The sequence below is a fragment of the Phasianus colchicus genome, chromosome 9, assembly GCF_987193195.1.
Source record: "Phasianus colchicus chromosome 9, bPhaCol1.hap1.1, whole genome shotgun sequence".
NCBI classification, from domain to species: domain Eukaryota; kingdom Metazoa; phylum Chordata; class Aves; order Galliformes; family Phasianidae; genus Phasianus; species Phasianus colchicus.
Genome location: NC_143444.1, coordinates 27,938,691 through 27,958,288, shown reverse-complemented (window position 1 = coordinate 27,958,288; position 19,598 = coordinate 27,938,691). Strand labels below are relative to the sequence as shown.

Here is a 19,598-nt window from a genome sequence, read left to right as displayed (position 1 = left end):
GTGTCTTGGAAATGCTGGCAATATAGACTAGGACAAAATCTTGCTTTCGCTGACAACAGATACAGCCTGTTCTGAATTCTGTCTGGAATTCTTATTCCAAAAGACTGAAAAGTGGCTTGCCCTGCATTTACCCAATTCTATGTGAAACTCTTTTCAGTAGATTTCTGATGTGATGGCCCTTTTAAAAGTATTTTCCCATTTTCTGTGAGCATTCCCATGTAACTTGTGACTACCTCTTACGCTGCACTGAATTTGACATTCAGCTCTAATAAATTTGAATGTTGACTTTTTACTTAGACATACGTTTGTAAATTTTATGCTGGAAAGTACACGTAGGCTACATATCAATGAAGAAGCATTTTAATGTACCATATTTGTAGCAGGAGAACTCACTTTTTAAACCATAGGTTTTGTTGTACGCTAGAAATTCTGAGATAAGTAATGCTTTCAGACATCCATCAATTAAACAGTCTGTAATGGTCACTGAACCTCCACTTTGTGCATCATTGAAGTCTGAAACAGAACACCAAAACCAGCAGTGCCTTTATTTGTCCTTTTTTTTTGTTTGTGTTGTTTTCAACAGAGACTAGTCAGTATTCCTGAGCTCCTGTCTGGCATTAAACTGCTGTGTATGCGCTTCCAACCTGATTTAGTAACTGCAGTAGATGACTTACGGCTGGACATTCTGCTGCGCATGTTAAAATCGCCTCACTTCAGTGCAAAAATGAATTCCCTCAAAGAAGTAGGTTTGCATCGTGTGGGTGTTTGTGGGTGCACACACGTGTGTGTGTGTGTAGGTGGGATGGACTGTTTGTAAGCTACTGAAACCACAGCTTTAAAATGTTTCCTAACAAATTCTGTTGCCATAGCAAAAGCTCATAATAAATGCAAAAAAAAAAAAAAAAAGACAAGAGGTATTTGTAATATTAGTAGTCACTGCCAAGACTGTGGTCACCCAGTTGGAAAATTAGACAATATTTGAACATTTTCTACTACAATTCCAGATTCATTTATAAGCAACAGTGTATGCTGTTCCTTCATTGTTCTGTCTGAGATCACCCTGATAATTCAGAACATCCTATAGGATGTTGCTTTTCTCTTCCCACTGTAAGGAAAAAAAAATAAAATAAAAGGAGGGATAGGGGGTGGGCGAGACTTAATCCTAGATTGTTCTTATTCCAGCTATATCAGATTATTCTACTAAGTATTTTTATTTTTTACTATGAATATTCATTGTACTAGTGTTTAGGAGCTGTTTATGGACCAGGGCTAAACTCTTAAATGTAAATGGAATAAAAGATTTTCTTTTTCCTGGGACTTATTATTTAAGGATAGAGTTTTCATTCCTCTCTTTTTTCCAGAACTTATATTAATTAAATGTCTCCAGAAAAGGCTTTTTTTGTTCTGCAGACATTGTAAGGTGTTCTGAAGTCCCTCTTCTGGGCTTTTTGCTTGTCTGCTTAAGGGAAGATTAAGGTGCTAAACCTGATTGCTCCATGCTTCTTAATTATAAATGTTTCTTTGGTGAAGTTATATAAGTGCTGCTTTTGAAGGCCCTAGCAGAAACGTATGCTTTCTACAACTTTTCCCTAGAGAGAGAAGTCTGTATCAGTTCTGTGTTGGATAAAAATAGGACACATTATTTGAGCATCACAGGCAGAAGCCTGAGATAACCCACTTCTGCTGTATCTCTGAAAATATACAGCACAGGCAAGCTTTTCTGTGTCAGACTGGGTGTGAGAATCCACTGCATCAGACCAATGCCTAGGAGAAGGGTTAGGAATTTTGCCTTTGGGCAGATTATTTTTAAGATAAACAAAAAAAAAAAAAAAACACCTCCTGTGCTTAAAATATTTCAGGATTCACACTTCCAAGCTTCATAGTAAGCATTTCGAATAGATTACATTATGTGCAAGTATATTGCAAATGGAAAGCATCATTAAAATGTCAATGTTTTGCAATTTCTAGGTAACCAAATTAATAGAAGACAGTACTGTGTCCAAGTCAGTGAAGAATGCAATAGATACAGACAGATTACTAAACTGGTTGGTAGAAAATTCTGTCCTGTCAATTGCTCTAGAAGGTAAGTGCTTTCACGAATACTATTGACGTGTGCTTTGAATGTCTTGTATGTAGAATGTGATCTGTTCAATACATTTTAATTGGACACTACTAACAAAGGAGTTAAAGGATTTTGTCATCATCAAAAGAGAACTAGGAAAACTGCAGATTTGCCTGCTGTCACCTGGTCCTCTGACACTTGTGCTAATATCTTTTGCTGTACCTGAGGTTTTTACTCTCTGCTTAAATATGTATATTTTTAAGTCTGTAGAAGTGAGGGAAATTGAATTTTTCTGTAGCAGTAGATAAAGAATTCTAAGATTAAAACAACTTTGTTCTTGACTCTTTTAACTTGGTTTGTATCTGAAGATTGAAATAAATTAATTCAGTTGCTACTTTTTATTTCATAGGTAATATAGACCAAGCACAGTACTGTGATCGTATAAAAGGAATTATTGAACTATTGGGCAGTAAATTGTCTTTAGATGAACTCACTAAAATTTGGAGAATTCAGGTAAGGAATCAAAACAAGGTGGCTGCTTTTAGACAGTCCTGTGAAAATAAATATTTCTTATTACCGGGTTCATTAGTTGGTGGAATGTTAGCTATTCATTATTTGCTTCGTCATACTTGCTTGGCTTATTCCCTGGGAGACGTAGGATATTGTCATACACTTTTGTATCTGTATAAACTCTATTAAAGTTAGCAAAGGTGAGAATGAAATTTGTCTACCTCAGCAGCACTTTCTGGGCAATAACTTCCTCACAAGACTTCTGTCAACAAAGAACTTTTCACCATCCCACAGCCTGAATTATTAAAGAATCAGTGAAACTGAATTTTCTCAAAGCAGGGTTGGTGATTCCAGATAGTATCAGTAGCTTCCTGTTGAAATCTTAGTCCTTGTGTGCATGTTTTAGGTTCATCAGCTGATAAAAGACAAAGTGTACATCTGACTGAGTGCTGTGTATTCCTCATTCTACCTCTGAGTCTTCTGCCACAATAATTTATTCAGAAATATGGTAAATATTTTGCACAGTGTTCTCTTAAGCTTGTTTACATCTGTTTGAAAGCACAGACTCAGCACTTCTTCAGATGGATCTTCCTCTCCTTTGGTGAGGAAGCTATTTTTTGCTCCTGTGGCTGAACCACGGCAGACTAACGTGTCCTTTCCTGCTTTAGAGTTGTTTCTGAAGACTTCTAAACCAGTGGAGCAAGGAGCAGAGTCAGTTATTCCTAACTTGTGGTTCTAACGTGTCCAAAGCAGTTATCTTTTCTCTTTAATAGGAATAGGAGAATAATGCTTACATTAAAGATTTTTTGCTACCTCATTTGTGATTAAGACCTACCTCCTTCTGTTTTCCTTCCTCATTCCAGTCAGGACAATCTTCCACTGTGATTGAAAACATACATACCATTATTGCTGCAGCGGCTGTGAAGTTTAGCTCTGATCAGCTCAATCATTTATTTATTCTAATTCAAAAGGTAGGTTTTAACTTGAATTTGCATTCTTAAGGGAGAAAATTGGTTAAAAAATACTTGTGCATCCAGCCTATTGAAAGGCAAGTGCCTTACATGTGCTTGTATTTTCTATATGAATGTAAAGTAAAATGTATTTGTATGTTATTTAGAAAAAAAGTTGGCCATAGAACACTTGCAATATTAATTTTCCATTAACCCAGAAGCATGATTGCTACTATACTGCTAGTTGGCTATAAGCTGATTATAAGTCCACTATACAGTGATAAGGTACTTACAAGAGATCAGACATGGATAATAAAATCTCACTTTTTATTTTATGTTTGAAGAAAGAGTTGGACAAAGTAGTGCTATAAGTATCAGTAACAAAAATGAGGAAATAGGCATGAGTGAGCTTGATTTGCGTTTCAGTTGTCCTTCAGTAAAACAATTGTAAATTATATTCTTGTGTATTTTGTACATTCTGAGACTTAGACAGAATGCTTGCTGCTGTAATAGTGAACATTATTTCTTTGCTGTACAGAGCTGGGAAACAGAGAGTGATAGAGTGCGACAGAAGCTGTTGAGCCTGATAGGGCGCATTGGTCGAGAAGCACGGGTGGAGACAACCACTGGAAAGGCACGTGAATTAAATTTTTTTTTTCTTTATTAGAAGTAGGGTTTCTAGTCTTTGCGCTTCCTAGGTCTTAATTTTTTATTTCCTCCACTAGGTTCTGGAGGTGCTCTGGGAGCTGGCTCATCTTCCAACATTACCATGCAGTCTTATTCAGCAGGCCTTGGAGGAACATCTGACAATCCTCAGTGATGCCTATGCAGTGAAGGAGGCAATCAAAAGAAGCTACATCATCAAATGCATAGAGGATATTAAGAGGGTTGGTTTACTGCTTTATCTTTTGCAAAATGAAGCATTATCTAGGCTTGATGTTGGCAAAATAATTTATTTAGGTTTCTTTCAAGATACACCGACTGTCCCATCTGTAAGTTCTTACCTTGAGGAGTCCACAAAGGCTTTGTGTGCGCCACTTTGTTGACCTTAAGACTTGTTCTAAGTCTCTTTCCTTTGTTTTAAATAAATTTTCAGCACAAGGAATGATCAGTTTATAAGAATCTACCAGGATGGGCCCAGGTTAGAATTTGCAAATGGAACAGCTATAAATGTATGTCAGTATTTTAATTGTCTCTTTCATGTGAAAGACTAGATTAGTTTTCTTAAAGTTAAGCACCTGCTTTAGCATAGCCATTAAGTCTCAAAATGCAAATCAGTATTTAAATCATAGCAATTTTGTATAATAATAATAATAATAAAAAACCCTCTTTTCACCCAATATGGAAGAAGCCATTCTCAGACCTGTCTATGCTATTTCTTGGCAGCAGCAGACATGTGCATGAATTAATAGACTATGTACTCTATCTTGCACTGTTCACATAATAAGCAGTTTTCTTAGAGGGTAGGAGAATTCCTGCAAATGTATTTCCTTAGTCAGAAATACATTCAAATAAAAGGACTTGTACTCTTTTTCATATTCATTTCATGGTAAATTAAGCTTTGTCTGTCCTTAGTATTTGTGGGGGATTTTAGTTGTTTAGGAAACATAGCATGTTGCTTCTTGATATTGATTGTTCTTTTTTTTCTTTTTCTCCTTTCATGTGTGTTTAAGAATATAGTTACTAAAGTTTGGGTTCTTCAGGTCTCTAAGATTTGCAGCATTTTCTAATCTAATGCTTTCCACATCTTGCATTCTTTTTAATTACGTTCTGGCAAGGGCCTTAACTGAGGTGCTGCTGGGGAGCACTAACGGAAAGCTGTAATTATAGGCTGGAAAGTGACTGGGGCAAACATACAGCACATCTTTAAAAGTACATCATTTGCTTATTTCCCTACATTAGAGAAAATGAAAACATAATCTGGGAGGGAATGTAATACGAAGGCAGCATTCTCAAATACATGGGGAAACATTCAGTAAGAGCACTGTTATTGCCAGGTTAGTTTGGTTTCTCTTAGTGAGCAGGTGGTGGTATTGGTTATTGTCAATATGTAAACCAGATATCCCATCTCTGAATGAAAACCCTCAGTACTGGTTTGTGTGGTCAAACTTTACAGAAAATGAAGCCTCCCAGAAAAGCGATGAGCAGTTCTAACAATGAGGTAGGATCCTTTGTAGGATCTCTTTCAAAATGCAGCCTAAATAGTCTTTGCTTCCTATCAGAGGGCTCCTTGCAACACCAATCAGACATTTCTTCTCATCTTTTAACCCAACCCTTGGCAGTACTTAAGATTTTTTTTCTTCTGTTATTCTTGCCTTAACAATATGTAATCTCATTTTACTGTATTGGCCCCTTTAAGCCCTGACAGGCCTGCTTTGTCTCCCATAATTGAAGAAGGTGGTGGTTGCCATTATCTCTCTGGTGCAATTTAATTTGCATGTTCTATACCTAGAAGGTACTTTGGGCTTAATAGTGCTGGCAGAATGGCATACAGGCGTACCAAAGGACTTCTTGGAGAAAGTGAAGAAGGGTGCCTCCCATATATTTGGAAAGGGACCAGCAAGAAGTACTGAAGCTTTCTGAGATAGTAGTTGCTGTTTTGAAACAGGGGCATTAATGGAAATTGTTATGCTTTAGGAGTCTAAGAGGAAAGTTAATCCAATGTTGAGCATGTACACATGTGTAATTCTTTCTACTTTTCTTATCACTAGTCATCCCAGCACAATAATCCTCAGTTTGTTTGGGTGGTACCAGCATTACGTCAGCTCCATGAAATCACACGTTCTTTTATTAAGCAAACTTACCAAAAACAAGACAAGGTAAGAATGTATGCTGAGATTATTTTGAAGCCCTTATTATGCTTGTATTTGCTTCTCTAGAATGTGAAAGTGTGAATTCAGAAAAAGGGACGAAAAGTTGCTCATAATGACTGTGTGGTAGAAGTAGAGATACAGTGTTGTGTGCTGTCCGTTTGTGTGCATCTGTGTATAAATAGTCTGTTTGCTGTGTCGGGTCTAGTTTATTTTATTTGCAGTTTTATAGTTAACAAGCTAAGTTAACAGTTAAGAAACTGCCAGCTAGTTTGTGCTTGTATCGACATAGACTCTTAGGAAACAGACTGAAATACCAGCAAGTCGTGTGTGCTGTTCTGTGGCTAAGTAGAGGTGTGGGACTTGTGTGCAATCTGTAGCATGCCTATTTCAGCACGTGCTGAAAATGGTTAGAATACAGCTGACTTCTTCTTATAAAAGGCACATTACTGTAGAAGGCCAGACTGCTGCATGTGTCTGTTTATGTATTTTCTTGAAAACTGTTCTTCTCTGTTTGTTTTCTGCCAAGAGCATTATTCAAGATCTAAAGAAAAACTTTGAAATAGTGAAGTTGGTGACAGGAAGCTTAATATCATGCCACCGTTTGGCTGCATCTGTGGCAGGTCCTGGAGGGCTTGTTGGAGCAACGTTGGTGGATGGCCGATACACCTACCGGGAGGTACTGAACCCTCATTTCGTGCTACCATTTGTGTTTGAAAACACAGTGTAGTGTCATATAAGATGAGGTGATGCTTTATTTTTAATTTACTAGTGTTCTGTTTGGAGAACAGTTGCACTGTTTTTTGTTTATAATTCTGACGCTTATCAGTTAGGAATTATTGTAGCCTTGTTGTTGCATTATGTATCAAGGCTAGAAAACTTGTAGACACTACACAAGTTTCTTTGCAAATTCTCTAGTTGACTGGGAATGAGATCTCCTCATCTCAGGAGCTCACGTCTCCAAGCTTATGCAGCTTTCAGCTTCTCTGCTTCAGTTTGAAGCCTTTTTAGAATGGTGATCAAAAATAAACAATGTTAAAATGTGTGTGAAATAAAACGATGCTCATTGCAAGAAGACTTTTGAGTTTGCCAGGCTTTATGAATTATGCTGTTATTTGACAACTAAGTTTGTAAAAAAAAAAAAAAAATAGAATCCTTACAGTTCTTATTTTGGAAAGAAAAAACTGAAACTGGAGTTTTTGTTTCTTCTTTCTCAGTATTTGGAAGCACACCTAAAATTTTTGGCATTTTTTCTGCAAGAAGCCACTCTTTATTTGGGGTGGAATCGTGCCAGGGAGATCTGGGAGTGCCTCGTAACTGGCCAGGACGTTTGTGAGTTAGATCGAGAGGTAAGAAATAATCAAAGTTATTGTCTGTAGTTGCAGAGTGAATCTTCAAGGGTTATGAACAGCACATTCATATTGTAACCATTGTTAGGTGTTCATTAACAACCAGAATGCTCTCTTAGCTTTAAACTTGAGTAGATTAATGTTGGTGAGAAGATTAGTTGCAGGTTTATGGATGCTGCCTTGAAAAATATTGCCTGAAAGCTTGTCTGTAAGCAGTAGGAGACATTTATATTTGGGTTCAAGATAACTTTCAAACTTAAGCACCTCAGTGCTTCAGTACAGCTTGTATATTATGTTCAGAATCTCATGGTAACCTTAGCTCTTGCTGCAGATCATACATCTGTGTGACATGTTACTGTAATATCTGATGCTGTCTTGTACAACAAAGTAAGATTCTTGCAATGACAATAGAGTAAAAAATGTCTTCTGTTCACAGATGTGCTTTGAGTGGTTTACCAAAGGACAGCATGATCTAGAGAGTGATGTACAGCAACAGCTCTTCAAAGAGAAAATTCTTAAACTGGAATCATATGAAATTACTATGAATGGTATGAAATTTGTTAGACATGTTTTGAAATGTTGACCAGCAGTTTGCTTTCTAAGCCTTCAAATTAAACATCAGGCAGCTCTGTAAATCAATAAAATAAAAGGGTCTTTTTCTATCATTCTTAGTTTTAATAATTGTAGAACAAAACGATCATTGCTTGCGTTTGATATCTTTATTTAAATAAAATAAAAAGCCTGGAAATTTGGCCTAACCTGAATAAAAAGCTTGCACTGCTTTTCATTTTCAGGTTTTAGTTTATTTAAGACTTTCTTTGAAAATGTGAACCTGTGTGACCATCGACTGAAGAGGCAAGGAACTCAGCTGGTGAGTGTTCTGGCAAGTTCATTCTTGTGTACTATTTGTGGCACCTTGAGGATGGGGAGAGGTGAGAGATTCTTTAGCAGTCGTTTGATATGATCCTGTTTGTATTAATATGGAGACAGTCTTTCTAGTGTTACTGTTGTTAAATTCTGAAGCTAAAACATGAGAATTGTATAGGAGGAATTCAGTCATTGGTTGCTGACAGCTAGTATGCAGCTTCTAAAGCTTTTCAGAATATACGAGCGGACTGCTCGTCTACTAAAAATCCTAAATTCTGGTATTGACAGGGAGATATTCTTAATTTTTCTTCTTTACTAGGGGGCTTAGGCATATCATTCAAGTTCTTATTTTTTCTTTTCAACACTTCTTTTTAACTTTGTGATGCTTATTTTTGTATGTCAAATTAGTGAATATATTCAGTAATTTTCCATAGGCATTCTAGATCTTTATCAAAGAGAGATAATGCAGGTTGTGTTGGTGGTGGGTTTTTTTTTTGCTTAATATCATAGCAGGCTTTGTGATGTTTTATAATGTGGTTAGTTACCATGTTGACCTTTGTGAAACAAATTCCATTCCTGATAACATTTCTCAGTGCTTTTGAAGTCTTTAATTTTTCGGTAGACGTGATTGATAGTGTTCTTTGGAACTTACTTATTCACCTTTAAAAATGAAAAAAAATCTAATAAGAAAATGTAAGCCTGCAGCTATTGATTTCTCTTTCCAAGGTGCAAAAACTTAACAGCGTGTTGGTTTAAAAAAAAAAAAAGAAAAATTTTGAGGTTAATGCAAAAGGTACTTTTCCAGCAGATGAAAAACTTTTGTTTACATGTTTTAACTCAGGTTCATGTAAGTCATGTTTTACTGTTCTTCCTTGCATAGAGTGTGGAAAAACTGGAATTAATAGGAATGGATTTCATTTGGAAGATTGCAATGGAGTCACCTGATGAAGAAATTGCCAATGAAGCTATTCAACTGATAATTAATTACAGCTATATTAACCTCACTCCTAGACTGAAAAAGGTAATCATAATAGTAGTATGAAATCTTTGATATTTGTAGAAATTTGGTACTCTGACTATTAAAATGTATAATTTGAGTTCTGTCAGTTTATCAGTAATTCCTATGGCATTGGTTTAAGTTCTAATTCATTTGTCCTCTATATCTTTAGGATTCAGTATCACTGCACAAGAAATTCATTGCTGATTGCTACACACGATTGGAGGTAAAAGGCAAATATGAATTGTTTGCATACCTAGATCCTTTTTCAGCTGTTTATCTTAGGGTTAAAGTAACTGACCATGTTTTCAGTTTTAAACAAAAAATTATTCCATGGGTATTTCCTATGCTCTTAGCTCTCTGGGTTGTATTAATTGTCTATTGAAGCAAGCACTTAAGTCCTCTGTGTTGTATTCTAGGCAGCCAGTTCAGCACTCGGTGGTCCAACATTAACGCATGCTGTTACAAGAGCTACAAAAATGCTTACAGCAACTGCTATGCCTACAGTAGCAACATCAGTTCAGTCTCCTTACAGGTAAGCCTGTTTTCAAAATGATAAATTTGATAGTAAATGTTAGCTCCCAGCTACTTCTCCCTTGATTCCAGTTGGTAATTGGGATGCCCAAGATGTGTGTTAGCTGAAAACCTCTTCTTTCATGCTCACTTAGTACTGGTAATTTTGTATTCTGTTATAATGTAATTTGAGTTCTGAAAAGATTTTAGCTGTGCCTGAAACTTAAAAAGTAGCAATTAAAAAATATCAAAATAAAAAGACTGAGTCTTCTAAAAAAAAAAATAATAATAATAATAAAGTCGTCTTAAGTATTGGCTTACTAGTCTTGTTTCTTGAGCAGTAGGGATTTCTTGGGTTTTGTTTGGTGGTGGTATTTTTTTGGCTTTTTTAAATTAGGAGAGATATGCATCTTCATCCTTTCACTTAATTTATGCATACTTAAATGTGTATAGCTTAAATATATGAACGCGGGGGTGGAGAGCTCTAGAAGCATGAAGCTTCTGCAGTTCAATGTAATGCAAAATTCTTGACCTTGTTTTCCTAGTTCATTTTGACTGAAATACTCCTAGTTTTAAGGAGCTGCATTTAAAAACAGCTGATTCACAACTGCTACACATGGGCTTGGAAAAATTAACCTCCAAGACAAGCAACTGACTATAGATTTTTATCCCTAGGTCTACTAAACTTGTAATAATTGAGAGACTGCTGTTGTTGGCAGAGCGTTATGTAATAACAATAGAGGTAAGATGATGATGTGTTCTTAGCCTTGTTTAGTAAGCAATTTCTTAAAAATAGTAGAAGCAGTTTAAGCCCATGTAGCTCTAGTAACTTTGCTCTTTGCCATCATAAATGGTATTTATGGCATTAATGGCATTTACCATTGTCCTCTCTTCTGGCAGGACCTTTACTCTGTGCCCCGAACTATTCTACCTCACGGTGCCTCTTTTCATGGACATCTTTTAACTCTTAATGTTACATATGAATCTACCAAAGATACCTTCACCATAGAGGTATGTATGCACAGGTTGCGTGTCAGGCCACGTTGATTACATACATGGTTGAGGGTCTTTCTGATGCCTGATTTTTACAGAGGAAGCTGTTTTCAAGGACTACAGTCAGCTTGAAAAATCTATTTGTAAATGCTCAATGTGTGCAGAAGGCTTCTGTAAGAAATGTCTGTAGCATAAATGGATTTGAATAATCATTGCAGTGTGTGAGAAAAGCTGTTTGCTTGCTGTCAGTGAAAGCATTTCTTGTACTGTCCTACATTATTAGTCTTTTTTTTGTACCATAATACCTTTACCACTCTATGCAGAGAAGCAGGAAAATTTTAAAGGAGGATTTTTTTTTTCTCTTGCTATTTAGTACTTGAGCAAACTTACTAAACCAATGTCTTTTACTTTTACAGGCTCATAGCAATGAAACTGTAGGGAGCATCAGGTGGAAGATAGCAAAGATGTTGAATTCTCCTGTGGATAACATACAGATATTTGCCAATGACAGCCTGGTATGTTAACTAGAGTTTTCATTCTTTATAAAATTGAATCTCTCTTTCAGAACTTAATTATGAATATATTCTTGCAGCTAACAGTAAATAAAGATCAGAAATTACTCCACCAATTGGGTTTCTCTGATGAACAAGTCCTTACAGTGAAAACATCAGGCAGTGGGACACCTTCAGGGAGCTCGGCTGATTCCTCAACCAGTTCCAGCAACAGCAGCAGTGTATTTAGTTCATCCTATGCAATGGAACAGGTACAGCATAATAGCCTGGAAACTTCCCTTGAATTTGAAAGGAGTGGGGAGCAGAACAGCAGTGGATGTAGTACACAGCTGGGGTGGTGGAATGAGTACAGTGAGCTGGGGCAGCAGCTGTTCATATCAGCTTGAGCATCCAGTCCTTACCAGCCTGGGTTTCCTCTCAAAAATTGAAACAAACCATTTAAATACACTTGTGCTCTTAAGCATGTGAATTGGTCTTCAGAAAAACAGTTTTGTCACTTAGTGTAGCCTGTTAGTGCTTGTTATCTCTGCAGATCTTTTGTTAAATCTTTAAACATGTGACTTGAGTGATGTAATTTTGAGGCTACATACTTGGCTAGAGCAGAGATTTCCAGACTTACACCGTTAATAAGCTGTAGTGTGAAAGTAGACTCAAAAGTATCAGCATGTTCAGTCTGCTTTATATGTGCATTTTAAGTAATAGTTGACATGAAAACTTAGTTGTTATAAGGAAAGTGATATAATGGCAAAATTCGGTTGTCTCAATCAAGAAAGTAGGTGGAACTTCACTTGGCCAGGTTGGCATTTATGTTGGTTGCCTTGTTCTGTGATTCTGCCTCAATTAAAAGCTCTATTAAATTTTATAGAATAGAGTTGGGAAGAAAAAAACAAATTGTATTTCTGCTTACTTCTCAGGAGAAATCCCTCCCTGGAGTGGTCATGGCTCTCGTGTGTAATGTGTTTGATATGCTTTACCAGCTTGCCAATCTAGAGGAGCCAAGGTAAGCAAGCTAAGTAGTTATTAAATATTGCAGAAATGCTTATGTTGCAAATTTCAAATAGTTGCTTATTTTACAGTGTTAAGGCATCTACCTGGCCATTGTGTGGCTGCGCCTTCCTTTGCCTAAATAATTTCTGGTAACTTTTCAGAATAACACTGCGAGTGAGAAAACTTCTGCTCTTAATTCCCACTGACCCAGCTATTCAGGAGGCACTTGATCAGCTTGATTCCCTGGGAAGGAAGGTACGTATTGAACAGTAACTAGTCTTGGAAAGCTTAACAAGAAGCATTTTACTAGTATTTTTTTTTTTAAACTGTGTTTCAGATGACAGTCTGTGACAAATTAGAAACTCTACTAAACAATGCTCATCTTAAGGATTAGTGACATATTTCTGAGCAGTTAGAGGCAAGCAGGTTATTACAGGGATTATGTGAGGTGTATTGACAATCACAACAAAATGCAGTAGTCTAAAAATATATCCTCTGTGGCATATTCCTCCTAGAAAACGCTGCTATCAGAATCAAGTTCTCAGTCTTCAAAATCCCCATCCTTGTCTTCAAAACACCAACATCAGCCCAGTGCTAGTTCAATACTGGAAAGTCTATTCAGATCTTTTGCTCCGGGCATGTCTACCTTCAGAGTACTTTACAATTTAGAGGTAAGAAATCAAATTTACTTGTTTACTTGTGTTTCCAAGTGCTAAGGCTTTAGTTGGAATTTTTTTTTTGCAGGAGGCCTCAAATCCACCATAAGGGCTTTATGCAGAAATGCATAAGTTGTGTCACAGTCTGCTTTTCTGTATGAGATAAAATTCCCAACAGAGGAGGTAAAACAGTTCCCCCTTTAGAGGAGACTGTACTGTGAAGCCAGGCTCCTGTTGTTGTGATTTGCCAGGTAGAAGGAATATTTTAATTTATGTGAAGAAAAGCAAAGAAATATCAAATTCCTTTCTGTTTAGGTACAATTCCCTGCCTGAATCTCCAGAAATTGAGTGTGGATTTTCTTACCATATAAAAATGTTGGAACTTCTAAAGACGAATGGGAGCTGTTACTGTTCTTACTCAAACTCATTTGAAAGTTGAATTATTTTAAGGGAGAGTAATACTAGCAATTCAGAGGGAGCTAGCAAAAAAAAAGCTAACTTCTACATAAGTATACCATATTCTGTCTGTAGAGGCTAAGGAGGAATATTTCTTGAGAAGCATTCAGTTATGAAGAATTTTCACTATCCAAATGCGAAGGGCTTTTACCCAGGAGCTTCTGGTCTGTTTTAACTGTGCATGCAAAGTGAGTGGAATATACATAATTTGTTAACCCAAAGTATTCTAAGTAAGTTATTTATTCAGAACTCAAAACACTGGCTTGGACGCTGTAAAAAAGACTCTTCCTAAGTGCTCAGTGTATTGATTTTAGAGAATATAAGAGAGTTCAGGTGGTGCTGGTGTTACAACACATTGAAGCACACTGTAGGAAACTGGACAGTTCCTAGTTCTGCTCACAGATCCCACTCTTAATTCCAAATACTGCCTGAACAATGTGAAGTTGCAGGACTGGTTGCCTGCGGCATCAAATACAGTAAACCAGTTACTGTTCTGTTATTTTCGATGTATTTTAAGATGGTTGTAGGAATCTTTTTGTAGTCCCTTTCTTTTGCATTTCTGCGGTCTTAGCATTCACTTCTCATCTTCCCACACTGATATCCCCTTGCAGTGTTAGTATTTCTCCTTTTTCTGTCCAACTGGAATGAAAGATATTAATATCTCTGAAATACACTGCCAAGTTTTGCAACCAAAAGCAAACGTCTTAACGTATCCCAGCAAGGATATCTTGTTGAACTGTAGTTTGTATTACAGTATGACAACATGGCTGTCTACTTCTTTTAGTACTTTCTTTCATTATTTTATCTGATAGAAATTGCCTGGTTTTCTGGCAAAGGGTAAGTAGTAGTAAATTGGATTAGGTGTGTCGATTTTTACAAATGGACTTAAGCCTCAAATCTGATCAAGCCAACTAGAAACTGAGTTCTGACAGGAAAAGGTGGCATTATGTTTTATCTCCCCCAGCTGCTTATCTGTCACAATTATGGGAACCAGTCTGGAAAATGTTCACCTCAAATTTTAGAGCATGTGAAAGAGATGAAAATGTTAAAGTTGTTCATGTTTGTATTATGCAGTGTTGTAATAAGATTTCATAACTGGAACTCTGTAAACCATGTTTCTGTCCAGTGAGCATGGAAAGGATATATCGTGTGTTTCTGTGTGGAGCATTGTTGGCTGTACATATGAAAGGCTCTTCTCGAGAAAGTAAATAACACCTAGTAATTTATTCATTTTAGTAAAAATGAAGTGAAATGGATTACAAATGTGTGTGAAGTCTGATCCACAGAAACTGCAGAATTCCTTATGGCCATATTTCTGAGTCTAATGGCTTTTTGTAGGGTTTAGTGTTGGTGGACTGTAGAATTATCTGGACTATTTAAAAAAAAAAAATTATAGTACAGTTATATTTCAAGAGACATGAGATAAGTAATCCATCTGTAGGATGTTTTATTGGATGCTGAAAATCTAAAAAGGAGAAGGATTTATGTTCTTTAAGGGCTACTTCTGAGCCTGAAGACACATTTCATGTGCTAGAGTATGCACCTCCTTTTAGTCAGTAAACAGCAGTAAAGGAAAAATGCCTTCTGGTACAGGATGAATATCTATAATAGATATTGTTGTCCTGGATATTTTTAGACTGATTTATCTTAGCAAAGTAGAGCTTCATGTAGCTATGTTGCTAATTTCTTTTTTTATATATTTTTTTCTATTTTACTTTTGATCTTCACAGTAAAAGAATACTAAGATTTGTGTGTGGATACTTTATTTTAGGTACTGAGCTCCAAGCTGATGCCAACTGCAGATGATGAAATGGCGAGAAACTGTGCTAAGTCCTTCTGTGAAAATTTTCTCAGAGCAGGAGGTTTGAGGTTAGATTTCAAAATCTTGAATCCATTTGTAACACTTCATGTAGATAGCATTTCTGTGTGGTTCTGCTTTCTGTGATGCAGCACAATAGTAAAGCTTTAAACTTCTTTTCCAGAGGAAAAGTCCATCCAAAGCTATTCTCTCATTAGTGAGCATCTGGAAAGGTAGCTGTAGCTACCACTGTAATGTAATGGAGTGTATGTTGTTAAACCCCAAAATAAAGGTAGGCACAGATAAGCTTGTAAATCATAGCTTATACCAAAGTAGTGGATGTTTGGATAGTTATTTAATTATTTCAGTTCAAATTTGTAAGTGTGTTCTTTACACACACAATGTCCTTCATAGACATAGCAGGCAGTTTTTAGTTGTCAAAGTATAGATTGTGCATTGAGAACAATTGAATTTGACCATCTCCAGAACCCGGGCCCTTCAGATGGATTAAGATACAGTGTGAGTAGTTTGGAAGACCTAGCTTTACTACTTAATCTTGATAAATTTGACACAAGTACATGTTGGTCTTAAGTCATTTTTGCACCCCAGCCCCTATAAGTCCTGAAGTTCACCATCGGGAACAGAAATCTCCGGTCTGTAAATGCTGCAGGGGAAAATGGGAATGTTAGTATCCAAAGGTGCCCGAGTGGCAGTTGTAATTGGCATTCAGCTGATGAATAGGAGGAGGGAAGGATGGAGATAAATTAATTGCAGTGCTCTCCTAATGTAAAATACTTTAAAACAGAACCTGTGTTATTGATTTCTTTTTAAGTTTGGTGGTGAATGTGATGCAGAGGGATTCCATTCCATCAGAAGTAGACTATGAAACCAGACAGGGGGTTTATTCCATCTGTCTGCAACTTGCAAGGTATGTGATTTCTTTTCATTAGAGAGAGTGCTGCTTTCTTGGCTTTTGGAGGGTGGCTTGCCATGTTTAAGATAAACTGGTACTTTGAGTTCTTTTTCACTCGTTTGCTCTAAGCGTTGAAAAATAAACTGGATGTTTCTGCTCTGTAAATGTAGGTTCTTGCTTGTTGGCCAGACAATGCCTACCTTACTGGATGAAGATTTTATTAAAGATGGAGTAGAAGCATTGTCCTCACGTCCCTTCCGTAACGTCAGCCGACAAGCAAGTAGGCAGATGTCCATTTGTGGAACACCTGAGAAGTCATCCTACCGACAGCTCTCTGTGTCTGATAGATCCTCCATTAGGGTAGAAGAGATCATACCAGCAGCAAGAGTTGCCATACAAGTAAGGAAGTGTTTAATAATTTATGGTGGTATAGCAGTGGTGGGCTCTTCGGTGACAGCTGTGTAACTCCTGGATTTTTAGTCAAAAGTCTACCTTCTCTACTGGTTCTTTGCCAGCCTCCATTTAAAAGTCTTGGAAAATCCATGCCGTCGGTCTCTTATCCTAACATTCATCTGAATGTTAAGATTTTACTTAGTCATTGGAATTATTTTTGGACTACGAAGGGAAGCAGTGCTCCAAAGCTGCCTGCAAGAAATAGAGATGCACAGAAATCTTGCTTACAATTTATTTTCAGTCATGGTTCTCAGCTCTCAAGACCTTATTCTCGTTTATTTTGAGGGAACAAAAAGGAGAGAGTTCTTGCTTGACCTTGTGTTTACTGAAACATTGTAAGCTGACAGAGCTCAAACCATTTGAAAGCCATATCTGATTGAAAGAACTTCATAGTTATTGTAGTGATTATACTATCTTAGATTCTTAGCCAGTGCTTTCCAATTTGATTGATGTGAATGAAATTAACATGGTTAAATTAATAATTGCAGATATGGTAAAGGGTATATGAATGGAGAATTTAAAATCAAATTACTCTCTATACAGTGGGCAGTAGTAATCTCCCCTTCTCTGGAATAAAAAAGATAGAAATATCTTTGAGCCTATTTAGAGGAGACGAAAAGAAAATCAAACGTGTATTTGACCTGATCCAGAAGAGATACATTCCTCTTATCCCAGTGATTAACTAAGGCTGTTGAAGATCACGGAAGTAACTGTTGCTTCTTGTTCCTTCAGACTATGGAGGTGAATGATTTCACTTCCACAGTGGCTTGCTTCATGCGACTCTCTTGGGCTGCTGCTGCAGGACGACTGGACCTCGTAGGGAGTAGTCAGCCAATAAAAGAAAACAACACTTTATTTCCTGCAGGGATTCGAAACAGACTTAGCAGCTCAGGTAGGTTGCTGTGCTTCTAAACCATCTTACTGAAGAAAATTGTTGGTTTGCTCATAATTGAACTTTAGAGAAACTTGATGTTGAATTCATTCAATTACGGAAATCTGAGAAAAATGCTGTACGTTCATGTGGCATTTAGAGAAGATTTTTAAGTTGCTGAGAAATGACCAAAAGCTGAAAATATCTCAAAAACGCAATGGATTATAGTGTTTCTTCATTTCTCAATGCAGGAAGTAATTGCAGCTCAGGAAGTGAAGGAGAGCCAACTGCACTGCATGCTGGTATCTGTGTGAGACAGCAGTCCGTATCTACCAAAGATGCTCTGATTGCTGGAGAAGCCTTGTCTCTATTAGTAACCTGCCTTCAGCTACGCAGTCAGCAGCTAGGTATGAAATAGAATTGGATTACTCACTACTTGGAATGTAAAAGGTGATTGAAAGCTTTTGAAGGCAGTAAAGAAAAAAAAAAAACATGAAAAATTTGTTGAGACAACCCAAGTGAGAAATATACAATCTCATTTTTGAAAAGCAGTTGTGTTTTTTGGTATTGTTTTTTTGTTTGTTTCTTTTTTCCAAAAGAATAAATAGTAGGTGGGTATGAAACAAGGCATGTAGTGCTGTGCCTTAGTGAAATTCATTGGGTAAGCTAACATAGCACCAGTATATAAATATTTGTACTAGCCTTGAAGTAGGGAATAGCACGTGCTGCTGTTTGCATAGCTAATGTTCAGTACTTGAACCTTTGTGTACAAGAACTGTAAACTCTGGAGATGAGAGAAGGAAAATGCTTTTATGAGATAGTGCCACTCTATGGTGAGGGAAGGAAATGAAGAAGCATACAAATACCTGCTACTGCTTTTTGGTGTTATAGGAGGGGAGGTATTCTCGGTCCTGTGGTCATTTTAACATAAGACTGTAACTAACTGATTTTAAATGATTATTTTAGAAAAAAATAGCCTGGTATTGTTCTATTCTAGGATCTTTTTACAATTTGCCTTGTGTTGCTGATTTTATTATTGACATACTGCTTGGATCACCAAGTGCTGAGGTGAGCCTCCTTTGTCTGAAAACTACTTAAATGTTTCAGTGAAATTTGTATACTTTGTTCATTTAATGAGGTCTAAAGATAATATTACATTACAACTATTTGAACATTTTTTTGCATACGAATAAATAACCTGTCTGTAATTTTAGTGATTCCAGTATTTTGTACTGTGCTGATAGCAAATGCTGAAGTACTGCATTCTTTAGATTTGTTTAATCCAAGGGGCATGAGGCTGTGCTGTGAGCAGTGTAACAGCAGCAGTCTCATTTGGATTAGACATTCTATATACTTCTACCTTCTAGACTTCTATAGTACTTCTACCTTCACAGCAAAGGGAAGTTACAGGTAACTTGCATCTCAGAAGATTGGGTAGCAACTAATGCACTTCTCTGAGCTTTTGGAAAATTCTTCCCAGCGTCTGAACCCTCTTAAAATATTTTTTTGTTAGATTTGTAACCAAAGAAAGTGTGCATTTTTAGCAATCTTTGAGTAAGGTGTAGTGCTTGACAACAGTGCTGTTTCAGATTCGTCGTGTTGCTTGTGACCAGTTGTACACCCTCAGTCAAACTGACACATCAACTCATCCAGATGTACAAAAGCCAAACCAGTTTCTCCTGAGTGTTATCCTTGGTGCCCAGCTGCCTCTTTGGTCACCAACCAGCATCATGAGAGGGATTAACCAGAGGTGAGTCATATGCATGTTGGCTGAGGAAGGAAATTTATAGTGTTTTTATATTAGTAATGCCATGGAATCTCTAAGCTATAACTGATTTAAACTGTCTTTTTGTAATTCTATGGAAAGTAGACATTCCTGTCATGCTCCGGAAGTCTGAAAT

At 36.9% G+C, this 19,598-nt stretch overlaps 1 protein-coding gene across 3 annotated transcripts in view; it reads left to right on the top strand.

Annotated features, from left to right (window-relative positions):
- USP24 (ubiquitin specific peptidase 24) overlaps positions 1–19,598 on the top strand; it is a 59,731-nt gene that overhangs the window by 19,223 nt on the left and 20,910 nt on the right. For 2 of the 3 annotated variants that reach the window (XR_016469362.1, XM_031603153.2), the window contains exons 10-37: positions 584–742; positions 1,969–2,083; positions 2,472–2,575; positions 3,436–3,543; positions 4,061–4,156; positions 4,248–4,409; positions 6,234–6,341; positions 6,862–7,011; positions 7,550–7,681; positions 8,118–8,229; positions 8,476–8,552; positions 9,429–9,569; positions 9,718–9,771; positions 9,965–10,080; positions 10,734–10,800; positions 10,959–11,069; positions 11,468–11,566; positions 11,644–11,814; positions 12,478–12,563; positions 12,712–12,805; positions 13,066–13,221; positions 15,434–15,531; positions 16,293–16,388; positions 16,544–16,772; positions 17,559–17,718; positions 17,949–18,104; positions 18,695–18,765; positions 19,287–19,447. Coding sequence is in view for 2 of the 3 variants with exons in the window: in XM_031603153.2 (XP_031459013.2) it covers positions 584–742; positions 1,969–2,083; positions 2,472–2,575; positions 3,436–3,543; positions 4,061–4,156; positions 4,248–4,409; positions 6,234–6,341; positions 6,862–7,011; positions 7,550–7,681; positions 8,118–8,229; positions 8,476–8,552; positions 9,429–9,569; positions 9,718–9,771; positions 9,965–10,080; positions 10,734–10,800; positions 10,959–11,069; positions 11,468–11,566; positions 11,644–11,814; positions 12,478–12,563; positions 12,712–12,805; positions 13,066–13,221; positions 15,434–15,531; positions 16,293–16,388; positions 16,544–16,772; positions 17,559–17,718; positions 17,949–18,104; positions 18,695–18,765; positions 19,287–19,447 (3,389 nt within the window). In the remaining variant the exon portion in view is untranslated. Of the gene's footprint in view, positions 1–583; positions 743–1,968; positions 2,084–2,471; positions 2,576–3,435; positions 3,544–4,060; positions 4,157–4,247; positions 4,410–5,638; positions 5,684–6,233; positions 6,342–6,861; positions 7,012–7,549; positions 7,682–8,117; positions 8,230–8,475; positions 8,553–9,428; positions 9,570–9,717; positions 9,772–9,964; positions 10,081–10,733; positions 10,801–10,958; positions 11,070–11,467; positions 11,567–11,643; positions 11,815–12,477; positions 12,564–12,711; positions 12,806–13,065; positions 13,222–15,433; positions 15,532–16,292; positions 16,389–16,543; positions 16,773–17,558; positions 17,719–17,948; positions 18,105–18,694; positions 18,766–19,286; positions 19,448–19,598 lie in introns of all 3 variants that reach the window. The other variant, XM_031603138.2, reaches the window with a different exon arrangement.